A 20,485-nucleotide genomic window follows, 5' to 3' on the forward strand; every position below is an offset into this window, starting at 1 on the left:
TCCAAAGATGATTTTGATTTGCTTCTGCCAATCACCTGGGGACGATAATGACCTAGGTCCGTTTAAACTCTCTGCTTGGGTTTTTTGGACCACAGAGGTAGTGTGAATTCAAACCATGCACCCACGTGGAAGTTGATTTGTGGGTATGGATTCTTGGAGATTTTTAAAATTTTCCTGCATCCAGTACCAAGACGAAGGCAAGTATGTTTCCATTCCATCTTCCACCACTTGGCAGATTTCTTTGTCCACTTTATACTTTGTACATAGCCCTTTGAAGTCCCAGCCTTCCTGGAGGATTTCCTAGTAGATATTCCACATGCGGCAGGCACCACACCTTACTTCCTAAGCCCTGAACCCTGCATAATTTTAAACACAAAAGTTCAAGGTTACCAAGGTTCAGCAGAAACTCTCAGCGTCACACTGTCAGCACTTGGTTAGACAACTTTCAAAAGGCCCTCACATCTTCAGGAACAAAAGTTGCTCATAGCAAGTTCTTAACACTTTTTTCTGTCCTCAGCTGAAGCAACTCTTCATGCTTTGAGAACAGATTTACTTTCTAGAAACAGAAAAAAGCAGGTTGGGATAAAGAGCTCCCACTTCTTCTCTTTATGGGGGTGCTTCGGACATTCCTTACTTTTGTGCCAACTGGGGAAAGCATTTTAAAATACGTAATTTTATTTTGTAATTAACAGTGTAGTTATTCCAGTAAGGAGTACTGTTAACGGTACTGAAGCTGTCAGAAACAGACGTCACTAATACACGTCAATGACAGTTGACTACTTCTGTTCACACAGGACCTAAGACTGGGTTGCTAACGATTGACTGTGTGGTGCGCCAGCTACAGTCCACGTTCACTTCCTTGCTTTTAGCAGAAATATGCCATGGACATGTAAATCCAATTCACTTCGCACTGTTCTAGGAAAAAATCATCTAGGTTCAACAGGACGAAATGCTATCTTCAGGTGTGAAAAAATCAGGCTTACATGTTCTTTTTAACTGAAAAGCACCATCACTGTGGGACGGCCACACTGACTATACCATTGGGTATAGATGGCTAAGACTGACCTCAAATAACTCACAAACGAGTAAGGAAAGAGACAACTAACGAAGCATGATTAAATGCTGCACAGAGATATGGTTTTCTTTTTTTTTTAAAGTGATTAGAGCTCAGAGGACAGAATTGGGAAAGGCTTCCCAGAGGGTGTGACATTTAACCCAGCTCTTAAAGAATAAAGCAGGTGCTTTCAAAAGACAAGTGAAGAAAAGAATTACAGATGGAAGGGACAAGCTTAGGCACCAAGAAGGCATAACAGAGCAGGGCAGGGCAGAGCAGAGCAGGTTCGGCAAACAATGAAAGGTTGTGAATGGCACACAGATCCTGTACAGAAACCTTAATCACTCAAGCCGGAAAACAACTTTCTTCCAGGCTCCCACCCCACCCCTTTCTTCCCCTCATCAGGAGCCAGACAGCTAATTCCACCCCAAGCTGTCGCTTAAATCCTCTCCTGTCCATTCAACTACTTCACCTCCCCCAACTTCTGCCTAGAATATTCCAAGTTTCTTAATTGGTCTTAGATCTCCCCACTTCCATTCCAGCGTAGTCACTGAAATGATTTTTCCAAAGTACAAAACACATCAAACCACTTGCTTGCTTAAAATCTCATCTGGTTCTCCAAGCACTTATGAGATAAAGTCCTTCCTTGCTTGGCATAATGTACAGTTCCCTATATGATTATGACCTTAAGCGACTTACCTAACTATTTAAGACTGGTACCCTGTAAGACTGAGGAAACAATACCCTTTCGACCTCAAAGAGTTGTCTTCATATTAAATCAGTAAGTGCTATGAAAAACTAGAAGTCCTATTTCACAGTTCTCCAGCAAAATGTGTATGTAGAGAGAGATTTCACACGCAGATAGAAATTTGACTCATTATACATTATGATGACTCAGTTTTGACTTTACGCTATGCTATACATGGACTGACAATTTTAAACAGCAGAATCACGTTTTACATTTAAGAAATATAAATACACTTTAGCATATCATCAGAAAAAATCTGCTATTGCGTATATTGAGTTATTAACCCATATGATGATTTCAAGGTTGGAGATGACAATTCCTGGATATTCATCTACCTGAAAGATGGAGAAGACCAGACAATACATCACTTTAGTCTGTAGTAAATCCCCAGAAGATAATGGAAGGTGATGTTTCACAGACTGTAGACATTCTTTACACTACATGGTCTAATACCAACTTTCCACGACGCCTGTCTTACAGTGGACCCTCAGAAGGAAGCCACCCATTGCTGAATGGATCTTCCCTCAAACCAGTTAACAAGGTATTTAAGGGAGCCAACAAGGTCAAGACCAACGGTGTTTAGGTTCTTTACCCCTTGCATTTCAAGTAACAAGCACAGATGCTGTGGATGTGACTGGAGCATACACCTCTGCCTAAGAGCTGGGGACACAAAGCAGCTCTGCACCTCTAAGACGGGCAGCCAGCATCTGGGCACTTTCAAGACTTCATGCATCCCCAATCTATCCTCCTGCAGCTAAGACAGATGGATGGAATCGAGAAGTGAAAGGGCATTTTAATACTAAAAGAGCCACCTCAAGTCCTTTCCCTGCTTCAGTGACTGCCACATTACGTCATCATGTTGATGGGGACCTCAAGCCTTCTACACTGAATTCTCAGATGTTGCGCTTAAGAATTAGGACCTAGAGTTCTCTGGTTAGTTCTAAGTAACTACCTTCTACAAAGCTGCCTTCACAGGGGCCACTAGGACTTTAAGACAGCAAAGCAGGCCTTGGTAAGGCTTGTGAGTGGAGTTATCCCCATAGTTCAATTTCCCAGCGCTCAGCTCAAGCCGTTATTGATGGCCGTGTTTTAATTAATGTAATTTCTTATGGTGAGTGTTGGATGTGAATCTCAGCTCTCCTCCCTACTCTGTTATCAGAGCCAGAACTTCACTTCTCTGAGCCTTGTTTTTTTCTAATCTCTAAAACGGGCCTCTACCACCTGCTTCAGAAGGCTACAGTCAGGATAAGCCGAGGTTAGCAAACATAGGTAATGTCCACGAAGCACTGAGTACACGGTCCACCTACGACACTCTGTCTTGCGCACAGCTGGTGCTCAGCTGGGATCTGGAAACTCCACGGGGTCTCCGCTCCCCAGCAGATAAGGCTCAGCCAGAGGGGTCAGGATGCCTCTGGCCACACCCTTCCTTGGACAATGCTCGATACCTACCACACCTGCTTCTGTAATGGTGTTGCTGCCTCCGAGATCAGGTTAGCAGCAGGCACAGGAAAAGGGTAAGGTGCTGGATTAGTTAGTCTATGTTCAATGAGTCAGGATGTCGTCAACGAGCGACAGGTGGGAGCACAACAGGTCAGTCCTGGGGCTGGAGCTCCAGATTCTTCTCTGTGGTAGTTCCCAGGCCTCTATGGCTTTTTGCTAATTTCCACTGTCCTCCATCCATAAACCTCCCAGGTCTGACCTCTGCAGGGCTTTGACCCACCAATCTCCCCACTACCCCTCCTCTCTCGAGTAGCCGTGAATGAATGTATGAGCTGACATCTGATGTCTACCCAGCAGCCACAGGACTGGAAGCAGAAAGCAGGGCTGGCAGCCAGATGTCGGGCCGAGGCAGGCCGCGTTCTTACAGGCTGTCTCTCCACCATGACACGGCACCCTCCTCCTTCAGCAGTAAGAAATGCTGGGTCAGGCCAGGGCAACCAACAAAGAAACAAATCTGAACTGACCCCATCATCACGCCTGCTCAAACAGAAAGCAAAGCTTTTTTCCAAGAAGAATAAGCAGAGAAACGGCAGCCAGAAGACGGGGCGAGAAAAAGAAAGAAGCCGTACACACTTCCAGAAGAGAATTTTCCCCCATGTGAAATGCACAGATAATTTAATGGAATTGACTTGGAACTGGATAATTCCAATGGAACTGACCCTCTCAGGGTCTGACTTCAGAAAATCAAATTACAAAGTCATCATCACATCCTAGATTTATTACAACTGACCTGCAGGCAAAAGGATAGAACTATTACATAAACACTTCGATTCCATGTATATATCTTAAATAGAGGAAGAATTCAAACAAGAATACAGGATAAAATATTCCAAGCTCCAAGAAGCAGTTATGTTACTGAGCTCCATTTTTACAGACAAATAAGGCAATATCCCTGCACATTAGCTTTTTGATAATTTTTATACATTTTTCTATGGTACAAGAGAAAAATAACCAGAGCTCACAATGTACAGTTCTTATACTATTTTCACAGTTTGTGAACACTATACACCCTTTTGTTTTAATAAAGATACATTGTAATAAACTCCTTGCCCTTAAGTTTATAGTTTATAATAATCTATGATTAATACACTAAAATTGCCTTTTTATGTGGTCATCCACACAACAGAACGGTCAGATTAGCTCCTGGACAGTCAGAATTGCTTCTCTCTCCATTGGTATATGGCAAAGTGACCCTATGCTGAGCCACACAGGAGGCTGACAGCAGAGATGCAGATTCCTCTGGAGTCCCCGGGAACGGTGGAGGGTGATGGCTTGGTGTGGTCAGAGGCAGACACTGCAGGGCCTCCTGTAGAGCACTGGGAAGCCTGGGCTTCAGGTGCCATGGGGGAGAAAACAGGAAAACCAGGCAAGTGGACCAAAGCGATAAACCACGGGTGAATTCTGAAATTTACAGGGATGTAACTGTAAACAGCACCATTCTCCCTTTATTGTTGAGAAGTGTTTGTGACCGTCACCTGGGAGGAGACACAGCAACACCTACCACTGTTTGGTTCTGTCGCAGCCCCATCTGCGTCTCAGACCATGGCAGCTTTCTACTCCAGTGTGCGTGAGCCACTCACAGTGCTGCCTGACCGACTGTCACACAAACGCTCGGGGCCAGGGAGGCCAGAGTGAAACCACGGAGACCCGGCCCATGGGTAAGGGAGGAAGGACAGCAGAAGATGGCAGATTTAAATGGCCTCTTAGAACTATTCTGGGGTTCTTCGGGGATTTTTTGGTTTTTGTGTTTTTGTAGACTCCCAATTCCAAGAAATGGTGGTGACCTGCTAGAGATTCTCGCAGGTGATGATCTCACCTAAGAGACTGCCGTTTCCCATCCTCCTCTGGTCAAGCGGTTTTCTCTAGAAAAGATGCTCCTTCATTATCTACCACATCAGCTGGGCCCCACGCTTCTCAGCCTTTTAAACAGTAGAGCATGTGAGAGACTGGGGGCTAAAAATCCTTGGTAAGGAACATCCTTGGTAATTATAAATGTTTCTGATACAAGAGAAAAAGGCGAAATATTGGATTAAGCAAAAGTCACATAGTGGCCATAGACCACACACAGGTGGGTAAAGAGATGCAGAAGCTGAAGACCTGGGCCAGTGATGTCGAACAACTGAGATTTGGTCTTTTGCTGCCTAGAAGAAATCTTTATCTAATCAATCAAGGCACATTGCTACCAGCTACTTCTCCCTGTTAGTGAGTTATGATGGCTGAAGTATCAGGCTTGGGACCAAGGGGAAATATACAGCTGCTACAAGTTGTTCCGTAAGATTCTAGGATTAAAAACAGCTGTAAACTTTGCCCTCCGTACTTTTTTCTTCTTCCAGTCCAGGTGGTCTGTGGCAGGTGGAACATCCAGTTGGCAGCACACCGAATTCTGAGAATGAAATTCTTAGGATCAGCACCTTCTCTGACAAATGGCAGACTCCTGAGTCTCCCCAGTGAAGAGCAGAGGGCTGGGGAAGGAGAAAAGAACACGTTCTGTCCTGTCTCAATCTTTTAATGTTCACCTCTCTGAACGCAACGTGGTTTTTGGTAAAGATAAATTCCCTCTGATTTAACATGATATCTCAAACAGGGAAGGAAGTTGGCTAAGTACATCCATCCCCAGACATCGATGGTGGCTGTAAAGCAACAGAATGTCACATCAGTAAGTCTATTGCACTTGGTGAAGACAGTAAATCCCTCCTCCGTCTCCCAGCTCCAGAAGGCAATGCGTCTCGTTGGCTGTGCCCGCTCTTCTCACTCCAGCCCGAGTCTGTGTTCAGACACAGCGCATCCATCACCGCATCCTTCCAGTATTTGGAAGTCTGACAAAACACCATTCCAGTAGCTGCGTCTCCAGGTTTCGAGTCTAGAAATGAATTTAAGATGTGATCTAATCACGGTCAACAAATTGATCATACTAACTTCCACATTTCATGAATACGTCCATCACGAAAGAGCAGGATGAGGTCTCTCTGACCGGCACTAACACTGCGTGATCGCTCAGGTATTACAGGGATGCACGTTCTAGGTGACGAGAGTATACAGACATGATGGAAACGAACACCAATCTTATTGCACATGGTGTCTGGGCGAGCAATAAAAACACTGTGGTACGGGATGAAGATTCTTTACGTCTTGCTTCCTCTCAGCCCTTTTGCCTAGAGTCTGACGTAGCAGCGATGTCAGTCGACATACATGGGAGAGCTGGGAGTAGCTGGCATTTGATCCAGGATTTTACAAACATAGCATGCGACCTCGACAGCGCGCTCTTCATACATCAAAATAAAGGGATGTTTCTGCAAGAATATTGAAAAACAGAAAAAGAAAAGAAAAATGATCAATATTCGCATCAGAGCTCACACGGAACTTTTCCCAGTTTCGACACAGCACAGAACTGCAGGCTCCAGCCAGGTCGAGCTGTAAATGACTGTAGCAAGGCAAGCACAGTCTGCACTCCATGCAGACGTGTTAATGGGTGTGAGCCGCTGAGATACGATGCACGGTGTCAGGCTCTGGAGGAACCGCCCTGGCTGTGAGGTCTGCAAGCTTATCTGTGTACCAGGACGGCACATTCCTCAGCACAAAGCATAGCTGGAGCCTCCGCCGCCATCTGAGAGCCAAGAAGAACTGCATGAATCACGGTCGCTATTCCTCGTGGGACACAGGCATAAACTCCAACCTCCCATATCTCCCCACATGTAGCAGAAGGACCTAACAAAAAGGTTTCAGTTTTGACCCTTCTGACCCCCACTCCAAAAGAGGCACAATGGAAACTTCTCCCCTGAGCTTGTGCGCTGTGCTCTCCAAAGCCTATGGCTCTGTACCTGCCTTGCAAACTCACTTTTTCGTCCTCCACCCCCAGCGATATTTTTCTTTCATAGCTTTGCTAAGTACACTAACCAAATACGTTTAGTCAGTGCTGGGGTTGACTGGAGTTCTACCTAACATCCTTGGAGAACCAGAAGCTAGTGTGACAAGTGGGTCTTTTCCTAAAATATTCCCACATTATTAGGTCACAGGACTTTCTTCACTGCCAAGACCAAGGCCAGATCCGGTAGACTGCTTAAAAAGTCCAAGTTCCATGGAAGGGTGAGAACTTTCAAAGAAATGAGAATTGGCCATACGATGTCACCTTGTGTGAGAGCTTTTAATAAAGGCAGGACGAGCACAGTAAACTCCTATGGCCGTGTTACACACACAGACCACGCAGTGGAAACGGCTCCTCAAAGTGAATGTTCAAGCTCCTTCGGGTAGTTTTTATAACATGGGAAGGCCAAAATTTTCCATGAGAATCTAGCTAGTAAATTAGTAGGAAAACTAGACCTACACGTTTTCTCTTCCCAAATCTCTTTGCTTTAAAACATTCTTTAACAACACTCATTAAGGTCAATCAGTCTAGGACAGAGAGGCCGGCTGCTGCTTAGTGGACAGCATGCTGGAGGGCTCAGGAGTGAGGAGACAGCTCCAACTCCCCAAGTCTCAGACTCACCAGAAGTTCTTTATACTTTGGCCTTTTGGATTCATCCTTGGTAAGGCTAAAATAACACAAAAATTAACATCGTTAAAATGGACACACAGTTACCCAAGTACTTTTATTTTCACGAACAAAGTATTACAATCAAATAAGTCGTTTTTTTTTCCCTTCAGATACAAAGTCACAAAGCAGACAACCTGCCAAACATAAAAAACACACAAAAAATTAGGCAATCTACAATCTAAGGATTTACCCTTAAGATATTCAATGTAGGAGCATTAGTGAAAAATTAGAAACAAGTTAACTGGTGAAAATTGGATAAATCATGGCATAGCTACATGTTAGAATACTATGTAGTTAAACGTATGGATGCATGTGTAAATATAAGATTGTAAGTGTATATGTCTGTGTGCCTGTGTGTTTCTAAATACATACGGCCACTACCCTAAGAGAAACTTGTAATCCAGCGAGTCTGGGAGATAAGCTACATATGAATTTTATAAACTTATCCTTAGAACTAAAACATTTTGGCACTCTGTATCTTAGTTCTGTGTTCTTTGTTCCAAAAGTTTACAGTAGTACAACTTCATAAGGACTATATTGATATATTAAACACCTCTGCCCTCCTGACATTTCCCCCTTGAATTCTACCCTGTCTAATTAATGCGCCAGAAGTGCTTTCATTTTGTTTGCATTTTCCTGATCTATCTTGGACCGTACCTTAATCACCACTCTCCTCCAACCTCAATTACATTCACATTTTTAGTACCAGACATGAATCTGGGCAATACAGGTCCCCTATATCTAAACTCAGTGCTGTTCTTCACAGCTGCACCTTCTGTAGTGGACGCCTCACCGTGCTACACGGATGCCTTCTTTAGGAATGAAGGACTTACCCTTCCGCTGCCGGGAGGGCTGCCAGCAGGCAGCCCTCGGCTGTGGCTTCTAAGGGATGGCATCAGTTGAAGACAGCCACCTTGGCCTTCTGGCGCCAGCCTGTATCTAATGACTGATCCACAAAGGGGCATAAAAGTCCAAGACCCTCCTCCCATACGAGTCAACCTTGGAGGGCCAGCCCAGCTTCACAGCTTCCTACAGGGCTGGTGGAGGCTTTGGCTGAGGCTGCATTGCAGCCCAACTCCCCTTGCTGCCTAGCCCTGCTTTCCCTCCCTTTGCTGTCTGTTGATCCAAAGATCACTACCTACTACTTAACCAACTTCCTGTACACTTTTTACTGTCCCCAAAGCCTGCTTTCCAGGGAACCAACCTGCAACACCCTTTTGCTGGGCTTACTTTTCTTCTTGGTCAAATATATCTTTTCAAAACCATCTATGAATGGTAAACTCTTAGGCTTTCCCTTCCTGGAAAAAAAAAAAATCTATACTTCCTCCTTATTTTGAATGATAATTGAGTGCCCATGTATAAAACTTTAGGATGAGGTTGACAATTATTTTTCCTCGGCACTCTGGAGCTATGACTCCACTGTTTTCTGGCAACTAGTGTTGCTGATGACGAGTCTGCTGTCAGTCTGATTCATTCATTCTTGCAGGTACTCTAAGTTCTCTTCCTGCCAACTCTTACTTTATCATTGTTCTGCAATTTTGCTTCAGTGAATTTTCATATAAATTTACCTTTATTTATCCTACGTGATACAGAGACTTTAACTGAAATCCAAGCACCTATCCTAGATCAACTCTCAAATCTTTTCCACTATTATCTCCTTAAATATTGCTTCTTCACTTTCAGAGCTGTTTTTCATTTCCATTATATACATCTTAGAATTACTCATTCTCTTCTCACTGATTTTTAACTATTTTCTTTCATACATATTAGTCTACATCATGCTGGGGAAACCCTTCAAGTCCATCTTCCAGTTCCCCAACTCTGTCTTCAAGTGTTTTCAGTCCAGAGTACATCACATCTGTTGTATCTTTGTATCAATAGCTATGTTTTTTCATTCCCAAGCCTTCTAATTAATTAGTTTTCATAGCTAACTGTTTCATTTCTGTTTACTTCTTCCTCAGTTTTAATGAAACTTACACCTTTACTTCCTTGGGCATCTTAAATATACTTATTTTAAGTGTATTTTAGACTATTCCATAATCTCATCTCCATTAAAAGCAGCTCTATGTTCTAGTCTGTTGCTTTTCTTTCTTTCTATTTTAAATTAATTTTTATTGGAGTATAGTTGCTTTATAATGTTGTGTTAGTTTCTACTGTACAGCAAAGTAAACCAGCTATATGTATATATTTATCCCCTCTTTTTTGGATTTCCTTCCCATTTAGGTCACCACAGAGCGCTGGGTAGAGTTCCTTGAGCTATATAGTAGGTTTTCATTTGTTGCTTTTCTTAGCATTAGACTTCATGCTTCTTCATCATTTTTTCATTATTACCCTCCCTTCCCATGAAAGTTAAATACTGCATATCTGCTACAAACCATTATACTATGCAAGATTTTCTGGCTCTCCAGAACAAATTTTTGTCCCTTGGGGGTGACAGCACTCCACTAAGAACGCACGTTCTAAACAAGTTTTCAACAAGAAGTAATGATTGGATAGACATGCATCATAAAAAAATACAGCTGTGACAAAAAGAAGGAAAATGGCTTGGAACAAGGTGATATTGGATTATGAGGAAACCAAATAGGAATCCGAATGATCCAGGTTAGATACTAGAAAATGCTCAGGGATAGAAGAAGGGAGAATGGACAAATGTGGAGAGCTGATACGAGCATATCACAAAAACAGATAATACTTCAACCGCAGACCTTAATGATCTGGAATGAGATGGAACTACATACCTACTCAGGGAAAACAACGTGAGATTCAAGTCTATAACCATTATTTATGGGAGAGAACTTGCACCACGGGACACAGAAATAAAAAGTAAATATAAATATAAATATATATATATATATATATATATATATATATATAACAAAACCAACAGAGATCAGGAATTAAGAAGAAAGCAATCCTGGTGCAGTGTTCCCAGGTGATTATTTTAGACATTATGCTCTATGACTCACACAGATTCTTTTAACCAAATATTTCATTAAAGTAGAATATATAAAATGATCACATTTTGCAATTATATACTGTATATATGTGTGCAAATTGGTAAAAGTAGATGGTTTTTTAAAAGGAAAAAGCAGCCAATTTGCGTCATCCTTATGGCCCTCTTCTATCTAAAAATCTTGAGGTATTCTTCTCCCCTCTGAAAACCAACACAAAAGTAGAATTTGGTTAGAGAAGATGAAAGGGACTTGAAAACTGGAGCCAAACAAATGTTTTCTACATATTCAAAAAGAGGGCAATGCTAGACCGTGAAACATTAAGTCTTAGTCTTATAGGACCTAAAAGAGTAGAGAGAAACAGCATTCCTGGAAAGAAAAAATTAAGAAAAAGAAAAGCATTTTCAAGAACGAAAATATACGAAATGCTCTGGCTTTTTGCTCATAAATATATCTTACTTTTAAATCATGTTGGATAAACAGAATAATTATCAAAAATATCCAAATGATAACAAAACAGGTTTTATTTAAAATTTAGATAACAAGGCACGACTGTCCTGTTGCCATATCAGTGTATATTTATTCTTACATGCTACAAACACATACACACCTGTAAAAAGGGGAGTGAACAATATCAGGTGTGGGGTTCCTAGAATAAGGAAACTTATTGGAATAAGGTTCCTTGGAATAAGGTCTCTGTGAGGCAGTATATGGTTCTACCAACTGAGCTTTGGGCCTGACACTACTACATACACCCAGCTGGGTTACGTGTCAGGTCAGAGCAGAGAGCCACCCCTGAAAGTCTGGCAGGATCTTAACTTAGTAAAAGCTTCCAAGTGATTCTCGTACAATTTCATTGTTAGAACCACATCAGAATAAGATGATCAATCTCACCTAGGCTGTATTTCTTGTACAAGGTACTAGAAATCTGGAGGCAGCAGCTTCTCCACCACCCACATCTGTTTTTCATCAGTACCTGAGTAGCAGAATAAGAGAGTGATGCCTCTCCAGGCTAGCTGGAGCCTTCCATGTAGCCACAGTGATCCAGAGTCCCAGCTGAGAAGACAGAGCGATATGAAGCAGGCTCCCCTTCCCCAGTATAAAGTACCAGTGTTGCTAAGATTAAGTAATCACCTCACTGTCCTCTCACTGTATATCTCTGAGCATTCATAAATCAAATACTCACCACAAGTTGACAAAGTTGATGAAACTTGGGGAAAATTCCCTTTCCTCAGAATTACTCAACTGTGGTGGGTCTCCTTTCACAACTTGTGTTAGTTGATCAAACACACTATTCCACTTTGGATAAGGAAATCGGCCTGTGGCCAATTCGTACTAAAGAGAACACAGAGGAAAAAGCAAAATACACTGGGCATTACTTATTAATCCAGTACTTATTACTCCTCACTGGAAAGGCCACATTGTAAATCTGAACTCCAAGCAAAACTCTTGAAAAAGTCTTGACTCAAATCAAGATCAGGTTGAGGTGCAATCCTCAGAATTATGGCTAAGTGGAAGGGATATTTAGAAATCAAGATAGTATGTCCATATCTGCCACAGGTCAAACATGTTTGTGAACTGTATTCTCATCTTTCTCCCACTCTGTTCTGAGGACAATGGAAACCTAGAAACTGTGCTTTTTCCAAGAACTAGGTTTAAGTCTGCAGCATGGCCTAAATGAACCCCATTTTACGTGCACTGACAGGCGACCCCAAACTTATCAGAGATGGCACATGACAGACAGAGCACTATCTGGGAAGATGGTTTTGGAGCTTCTTCCACTGAGATTTGACTTTGTCAGTTTAGTCAAATATTAAAGTACCAGTTTGCACAATGAAAGGAAGGCGAGCAAGCAATCATAAAGCCGTCCTCCGACAGGAAGCTGGTATGGGAGGGCCTTCTTCCCCAGAAGAGGCCTCCTGCAGCTCAGCACCGTCTCCACTTGCACCTGCGCCTGTACAGGGAAAGCAGGCAGGTGGGCACGCACACACACGCGCAAATCCACTCCTTTGGCTGAGGTTTCTTTTTGATAAAAATACAAACACTTGGGAAGAAGTAAACGTCCTTGATTACTCACAGCAATGGGAATTGCTTCATTAGATTCATTCCTGAGAACAGGTTTTGATAAGAGAAGGAAACAGTAGGATACAACATCATAAGGTGAAAGACTTAGGATCTTAGGAGTTAATTTCACACATCTCATAATTTTAAAAATATTATATGAAAATAATGTCTCTATGAAAAATTAAAAAGCAATTATAAGTACTGAACGCCTTGCTTTTAAACAAAGTTTAGCCAGAGGTACTAAAGGAAATTGCTTAAAAAATTCCTATGTTAAAACCTTTCACAGAACAAAATTTTGTTTTTACAATAAAGTAAAAACTTGCTTTTTAAGCATAACTGGCTTGGACATAGATAGGTATTTCTGAGTCGTGACTACCTCTTACATGCAAACAGTTGTCTCAGTTGGTAGCTATAAGTCTTGCTCCAGTCACCAGACCTAAGATTCCCAAGTTCTGTGTTCTCTCCTGACTAACTGGGAAGGAATCCCCTTTGGTTAGTGGCTTCACGCTGAGAAAAGACTCCACGAGGTGTCTCCCATGTCTGCTCACAAGGGAAACCAGATGGAGTCTTGTGCAGAGCTGAGCTGTCAGCCTTCATGTCTCTAGACGGAGAATTCATTAGGTGTGGCACAGTGACTCACCAAGGACACTCACAAGGGTGTGTGATCCTCAGGAAGAGGATCTTAGTACCATATAATGCCAATAAACAAATGGAGATTATTTAACAAGCTACAGGAAAAGTTCACTGCTCTGAACCTGGTGTCTCGGGGCTCTGGGGTCTTACTAAGACGGGAGGAAACGTTTTGGGTTGCCTACCAAACAGGACACAGCCCCACCTATACTGATGGAAAATTCACATCCAATGTGGAAGAAGCTGCTCTGAGATCAGAAAAATGCCATTCAGCCCTGGTAAAACAGCAAGCACAAGAAAATAAATCTAAAACTTCAAAACAAATGTTGGTAATAAGGAAATCAGCAAATAAATCTGTTTTTAAAATAGAACCAAAATTTCAATACAGTCCACAGGTGAGATAGTTTATTTCATCGTGCTTGTTAGTTACAAACTAAGTAGTCTTCTTACTATTCTCGCTCAGTGTTGTTCTAAGGTAGAACTTTCATTGAGAATTGTCACCGCGGTGGTTCTTGTCCTTCAACAATGGAATAACTTTCATTGAGAATTGTCACCGCGGTGGTTCTTGTCCTTCAACAATGGAATTACTTTCAGCATGTGTGACTTTTCTATTCGGTGAATAGAAGATTCCAAGTAGTATATAACTACCTTCATACATATAAGTATGTGCACCTAATACACACACTGTCCACAGTATTACTGGACATATGACTCCTGCTTGAGATGGGGACGCAGCTGCACTGCCGCACCGACCGCAGGTGAGCTGGCCTCCCTGTTCCTGCTCTGAGCGCAGTTCTGACTCCTAGTATCCGTGGCCAAGAGATCCAGGGCCACTACATTAAAGAGCCCTAGGCACTTCACAAAAGCACAAGGGAAATAATCAACTCTAGCTTGAGTTTTAAGATAAAAACTTGTTTTTCTACACTTGGGGGGGCAGGGAGAAATAGGTATACAAAATCAAAGACTAGAAGAGACCGGATATGTTCTTATGAGTGGTGAAAGACTGGTTATGGTTAAATTTTCTTTTATCTCTCAATGTCTTATAACACGACAATGACAAGGTTGAGTGAACACGAACATACCAATGTGATCCCCAAACTCCAGACATCAGAGCGGACGTCATATCCTTGTCGTGACGCACTTGGGTCTATTCTTTCAGGCTAAAACACAAAGAGAAATCACAGTCATTCATTACACACACCCTCCAGGAGCAAGTAATGGAAGCAGGAGCTGGGTAGGCAGCCAGAACACCAGCACACTCCTAGAGGAATCCATGTCTAGGGCCAGACTGGGAGTAATAGGCAGCCAATATTATACTGAAAACGAACAGCAAGGAAAGACCCAACTCAACGGCTTCCTCCATAAAGGGAATACAAGCCTAATTTTTCCCCCTAAGGACGCACAAGAGTTTACAAAACTGAAGCTGAGAACAGACAGAGGGAGAAAAGGAGAGGAAAAAGGAAAAACATAAAGAATTACAGGGCCAGATTAGTAGCAAGTAATGGTAAAAAGAAGGAAAAAAAAAAGACTAAGTTTTAGAATCTTATCACTTTTTGCTTCAGTGAATAAGGACATACCACAGTATATTTGAGACACAAAAGCAAGTATGAGCTAACTTTATTATAATTGCTCCACTCTTTATCATAAAGCTAAATATCTATACCTTTAAAGATATAGATTTACAGAACTTCCCTGGTGGTGCAGTAATTAAGAATCCATCTGCCAATGCAAGGCAAATGGGTTCAAGCCCTGGTCTGGGAAGATCCCACATGCCATGGAGCAACTAAGCCCATGCGCCACAACTAGTGAGCCTGTGCTCTAGAGCCTACGAGCCACAACTACTGAGCCCACGTGCCACAACTACTGAAGCCCATGCGTCTAGAGCCCGTGCTCCGCAACAAGAGAAGCCACCACAGTGAGAAGCCCGCGCACTGCAACGAGGAGTAGCCCCGCTCGCCACAACTAGAGAACGCCTGCACGCAGCAACGAAGACCCAAGGCAGCCAAAAATAAATAAATAAAATTTTTAAAAAAGATATAGATTTACATCTATATCTTTAAAGATATTTGTCAATTAGTCTAATTGTTAACCAAATTAAGGCATTGCCAGTATCATAATATATTATCCTATCATAAAAACAGCAAAAATCATTTTTAGTAATTTCTATGAAGGGAGCATTTTTACATTTCCTTGAAATAAGGGACCATTATTTACATAGCGTGCCAGGAATGGAAAAGAAAAGAGAGAGAGGGTATCAGTAGCACAGAGCTGACAATGGATCCTTAGCTAAGGCTGACAGTAACTGCCGTTGAAAGAAACGTCCAGAGAAGCATAATGGTCACTGTGTTATGTTCTCTGCCTGTCAGCAACAATTACTTTGGAGACCTATGCATTTTGTTTTGAATATGAGTACTGTGTTGCATAAATATTCATTGGAAGCTCTTCACTTTTACTTTTAGATATAAATATACTTATTTACCTGATAAGATACATATTACATAAAAATCCCAGATAGTCAACCAAGAGAGAAAATACACAGCAGAATACACATTCTTCTCCAGCTCACATGGAACATTCACTAATATAAACCATGATCTGGGCCATAAAACGCACTTTATGTTTAAAAAGTGAAATCATGCAAGGCATGTTCTTAGACCACAAAATAATTATATTAGAAATCAATAATAGAAATATATCTAAAAAATCCCCAAATATTTGGAGATTAAACAACACACTTCTAAATAACACATGGATCACAAATGTATGGATACCAAGGGGGAAAGGGGTGGGGTGGGGAGGAATTGGGAGAATGGGATCGACACATATACATTACTGATGCTATGTATAAAATAGACACCTGATGGGAACACACTATATAGCACAGGGAACTCTACCTAATGCACTGTGGCGACCTACATGGGAGGGAAGTCCAAAAGGGAGGGGATCTCTGTACGTGTATGGCTGATTCATTTTGCTGTGCAGTGCAGGCTAACACAACATTGTAAAGCAACCATACTCCAAGAAAAAATTAAAAACAGAACACACTTCTAAATAACACCCGGATCACAGAAGAAGTCTCAAGAAAAAGTTTAAAAATATTCTGAACTAAATATTAATAAAATGAAGTTACAAAATGAAGTAATCAATGAAATTATTTACTGAAATAATTTCACAGTACTCATGTTCAAGTTCAATGAAAGTGAAATCACCAAAATGAAATTACCCGAAGTTTGTGGGAGGCAGTGAAAGTACTACTCAGAGGGAGACTTACGGCAGTAATTGCATATATTAGAAGAGAAGACAGATTGCAAATCAACAGCCTAACTTGACAGCTTTAAGGAAACAGAAAAAGAGCAAACTAGACTCAAAGCAAGGAGAAGGAAGGGAGTAATAAAACGTAAAGCAGGGCTTCCCTGGTGGCGCAGTGGTTGAGAGTCCGCCTGCTGATGCAGGGGACGCGGGTTCGTGCCCCGGTCCAGGAGGATCCCACATGCTGCGGAGCGGCTGGGCCCGTGAGCCATGGCCGCTGAGCCTGCGCGTCCGGAGCCTGTGCTCCTCAGCGGGAGAGGCCACAACAGTGAGAGGCCCACATACCGCAAAAAAAAAAAAAAAAAATGTAAAGCAAAAGTAAGTGAAAACAAGCAAACAAAAATCAATACAAAATGTCAAAAGCAGAAGTTGATTCTTTGGAAAGATTAGCAAAATTGGCAAACTTCTAGTTACACTGATCAAGAGAAAGAGAGGGAAGACTCAAATTATTAAAGTCAGAATGAAAGAGGGGATATTACTATTGATCTTACAGAAACAGATGAAATAGACATTCTTTGAAAATGAAAACCTACAAAAATAATGCAGAAATCTGAATAACCGCAAAACTTTTTTAATTTTTAAATGAATCTGTTATTAAAGACCTTTCCACAAAGTCCAGACCCAGGTAAGTTTACTGGTGAACTCTTTCAAACATGCAAGGGAGAAATAACACCAGTCTTACTCAAATTATTCTCAAAACACAGAAAAGGAGGGTATTCCTCTCAACCCATTTTATGAAGCCAGCATAGCCATTTATGAAAACCTGACCAAAACATTACAAGACAATTAATATCCCTCATAAATGCAGACACAAAAATTGTTAAAATATGAGCAAATCTAATCTAGCAACATATGAAGTGGTAATATATCATAATCAAGTGGGGTATATCACAGGAAGATAATATGGGCTTAATACTTGAAAATCAATGTAATGTACCATATTTATAGAATGATTTTAAAAGTCATACGATCATCTCAACAGATGTAGGATTAGAATCTGATAAAATTCAACAACTGTTAGCATACTGAGAAGGAAACCTCTTATTTCATAAAATGTATGTAAAATAACCTACAGCTAACATCATATTTAGTGGTGGAATACAGAACACGTCCTTCCTAATTAATACTGGAAACAAGACACTGCTTCTATTCAGCATTATATTGGAGTTCCCAGCCAGTACAAAAAGGTAAGGGGGGAAAAGTACGGCTTTTACTCACAAACATTTGGATTTCTACTACTGTTTAGTTAGAAAATCCCTACTAAAATTAATGGTGAAACCAGCAAGATCATAGGACACAATGTCAAAATGTGCAAACCAGCTCTATTTCTCTATAATAATAGCAAAATATTGGGAAAAAGTTAAAAATCCCGTTTACAATATTAGCATCAAAAAACATGAATTTCTCAGGAATAAATTCAAAAGGTACGCAAGAGATCCACACTGAAAACTATAAAACATCACTGAGAGACAGCAAGAAGATCTAAATCAATGGAGAAACATAACAGGTACTAAAAGACTCAGCAACGTCAAGATACGCACAGTGGAATGGACAAATAAATTGTGGTCTACTGATACAATGCACAACTTCTCTGCAATAAAAAGACTGAATGACTAATACACATAACAGGTACTAAAAAACTCAGCAATGACAAGATACAGCGGAATGGATAAATAAATCGTGGTCTACTGATACAATAACAACTTCTCTGCAATAAAAAGACTGAACGACAAATACACACGGACAGCATCGATACATCTTCAAAAGAAAGCACACACGAACAAGCACAGACTGTAGGATGGCATTTCTAAAGAACTTGAGGAAAAGCAAACCTAACCGACAGTGACAGAAAACAGGACCCATGATCCTATAAAATATGAGACATATTTTATATCTTGACTGATGTGGTGATTATATGACTAAATACATTTGTCAAAATTCAAATTGTATGCTTAAAATGGGCACCTATTATTCGTGGTTACAGCGCTAATGTCCTTCTAAAACTGCTGTATGTTTATGTCACAAACAGCTATAATGTCTATCATTTGTGTGTTAGAAAAACTTATCCAACACCGGGAAATAAATCCAAAAAAGGATTCCGTTTCCTTTCAGTGTCACAGTGGAGCACCAGCAAGGCTGCCCGAGGACTGTGTAAGTGTACTTGTTTCATTAGGGCCCAGACACTTAAGTTACACAATAACCTGCAGATTTCTGTCAGGTAGGGATGCAAATGATTTCTGTCCAACAACCCCAAAAGTTATTATTTTATTGACCTGGAGATAATTAGCAAATTTATATTTTGATTAGCCATCTTGTTGCAATATTCCTTCTTTAGTGACTATAAATACAGAATTATGCAAATGTTCTATGAGCCAGTTTCACTAACCTGTCTGTCCAGTTTTCTCATTAATGAGTTAAATATATTTTTGACACATGTTCGTTCTTTATTTGTACATGTAATATTTTTAATATTTTGAAAAGTATTCTTTGAGGAGTGGAGATTTAAGATCCATGAAACTAATTAAAGACCCTGTATCCTAAATCTAAGTCAGAAGTATGGATCTGAAAAACAAAAAGCTTTTTAAAATTAACTACAAGAGGAAAATATCAACTTAGAGAATAGGTTGTATAATATTAAAAAAAACAGCAAAAAAGTAGTAGATAAAACAATTTTATATCCAAAACATATAATTTATAATAAATACACAACTCAAGTTACTTTGTATTAAAGTATACAAAATAAAAACCAAGGAATAAGGAGAAATTGACAATCTCTATGTTTTCAAATTTTGAACTCCTCTATTTTTTTAGATTAAAATGGCAAAAAAGTGCTGAACAGGGACCTCCCTGGTGGTGCAGTGGTTGAGAATCCGCCTGCCTATGCGAGGGACATGGGTTCGAGCCCTGGTCCAGGAAGAACCTACACGCCGCAGAGCAGCTAAGCCGGTGCATCACAACTACTGAGCCCACGCTCTAGAGCCCACAAGCCACAACTACCGAGCCTATGTGCTGCAACTACTGAAGCCCACATGCCTGGAACCCGTGCTCTGCAACAAGAGAAGCCACAGCGATGAGAGGCCCACGTACCACAACGAAGAGTAGCCCCCGCTGCTCATCGCAGCTAGAGAAAGCCGGTGCGCAGCAACTAAGACCCAACACAGCCCCCCACCAAAAAAATTTAAAAATAAATAAACAGTTAAGAAAAAAGTGCTGAATATAATTATAATACAGAACAGACCCTTTCCAATATTTCATTTTTTAATTGACCATTTATCATGCTAAAAGAAGAATTTTAATATGTCCCAAAAGGCAGAAACGTACGGACTAAAATGCTTTGAAAGCAAGTAATAAGTAAAAAGATTAACATGAATCACTTTGTACCGGTTAGCTATTTGTGTAACAAAGCACCACAAAACTTAACAGCTGACACCAACAGACATTTATTATTTCAGGTTTCTGTGAGTCAGGCTTCAGGGAGCATTTTTGTTGGTGGTTATGACTCAGGGTCTCTCATGAGACTTCAACTGAGATGTCAGCCAGGGCTGTCGGCCTCACTGGGGCAGGAGGTCTCGTCACCAAGCTCACTCACACAGTACCGCAGGAAGCCTCTGTTCCTCACCACGTGAGTCTCTCTGTAAAGCTGCCTGAGTGTCTTCACAACATGGCAGCTGGCCTCCCCCAGAGTGAGCAATCCAAGA

At 41.2% G+C, this 20,485-nt stretch overlaps 1 protein-coding gene across 2 annotated transcripts in view; it reads right to left on the reverse strand.

The window, feature by feature from the left end:
* Positions 1 to 3,893: 3,893 nt before the first annotated feature.
* The window catches only part of MAP2K4 (mitogen-activated protein kinase kinase 4), a 105,390-nt gene continuing 88,798 nt past the window's right edge, over positions 3,894 to 20,485 (reverse strand). The window contains exons 9-12 of one of the 2 annotated variants that reach the window (XM_032616742.1): positions 14,561 to 14,638; positions 11,971 to 12,119; positions 7,786 to 7,831; positions 3,894 to 6,592 (exon numbers count right to left, since the gene is read on the reverse strand). In XM_032616742.1, coding sequence (XP_032472633.1) covers positions 6,479 to 6,592; positions 7,786 to 7,831; positions 11,971 to 12,119; positions 14,561 to 14,638 — 387 coding nt within the window. In that variant the 3' untranslated portion in view covers positions 3,894 to 6,478. The remainder of the gene's footprint in view (positions 6,593 to 7,785; positions 7,832 to 11,970; positions 12,120 to 14,560; positions 14,639 to 20,485) is intronic. The other variant, XM_032616741.1, reaches the window with a different exon arrangement.

The sequence above is a fragment of the Phocoena sinus genome, chromosome 20 (genome assembly GCF_008692025.1).
Source record: "Phocoena sinus isolate mPhoSin1 chromosome 20, mPhoSin1.pri, whole genome shotgun sequence".
Lineage (NCBI taxonomy): Eukaryota > Metazoa > Chordata > Mammalia > Artiodactyla > Phocoenidae > Phocoena > Phocoena sinus.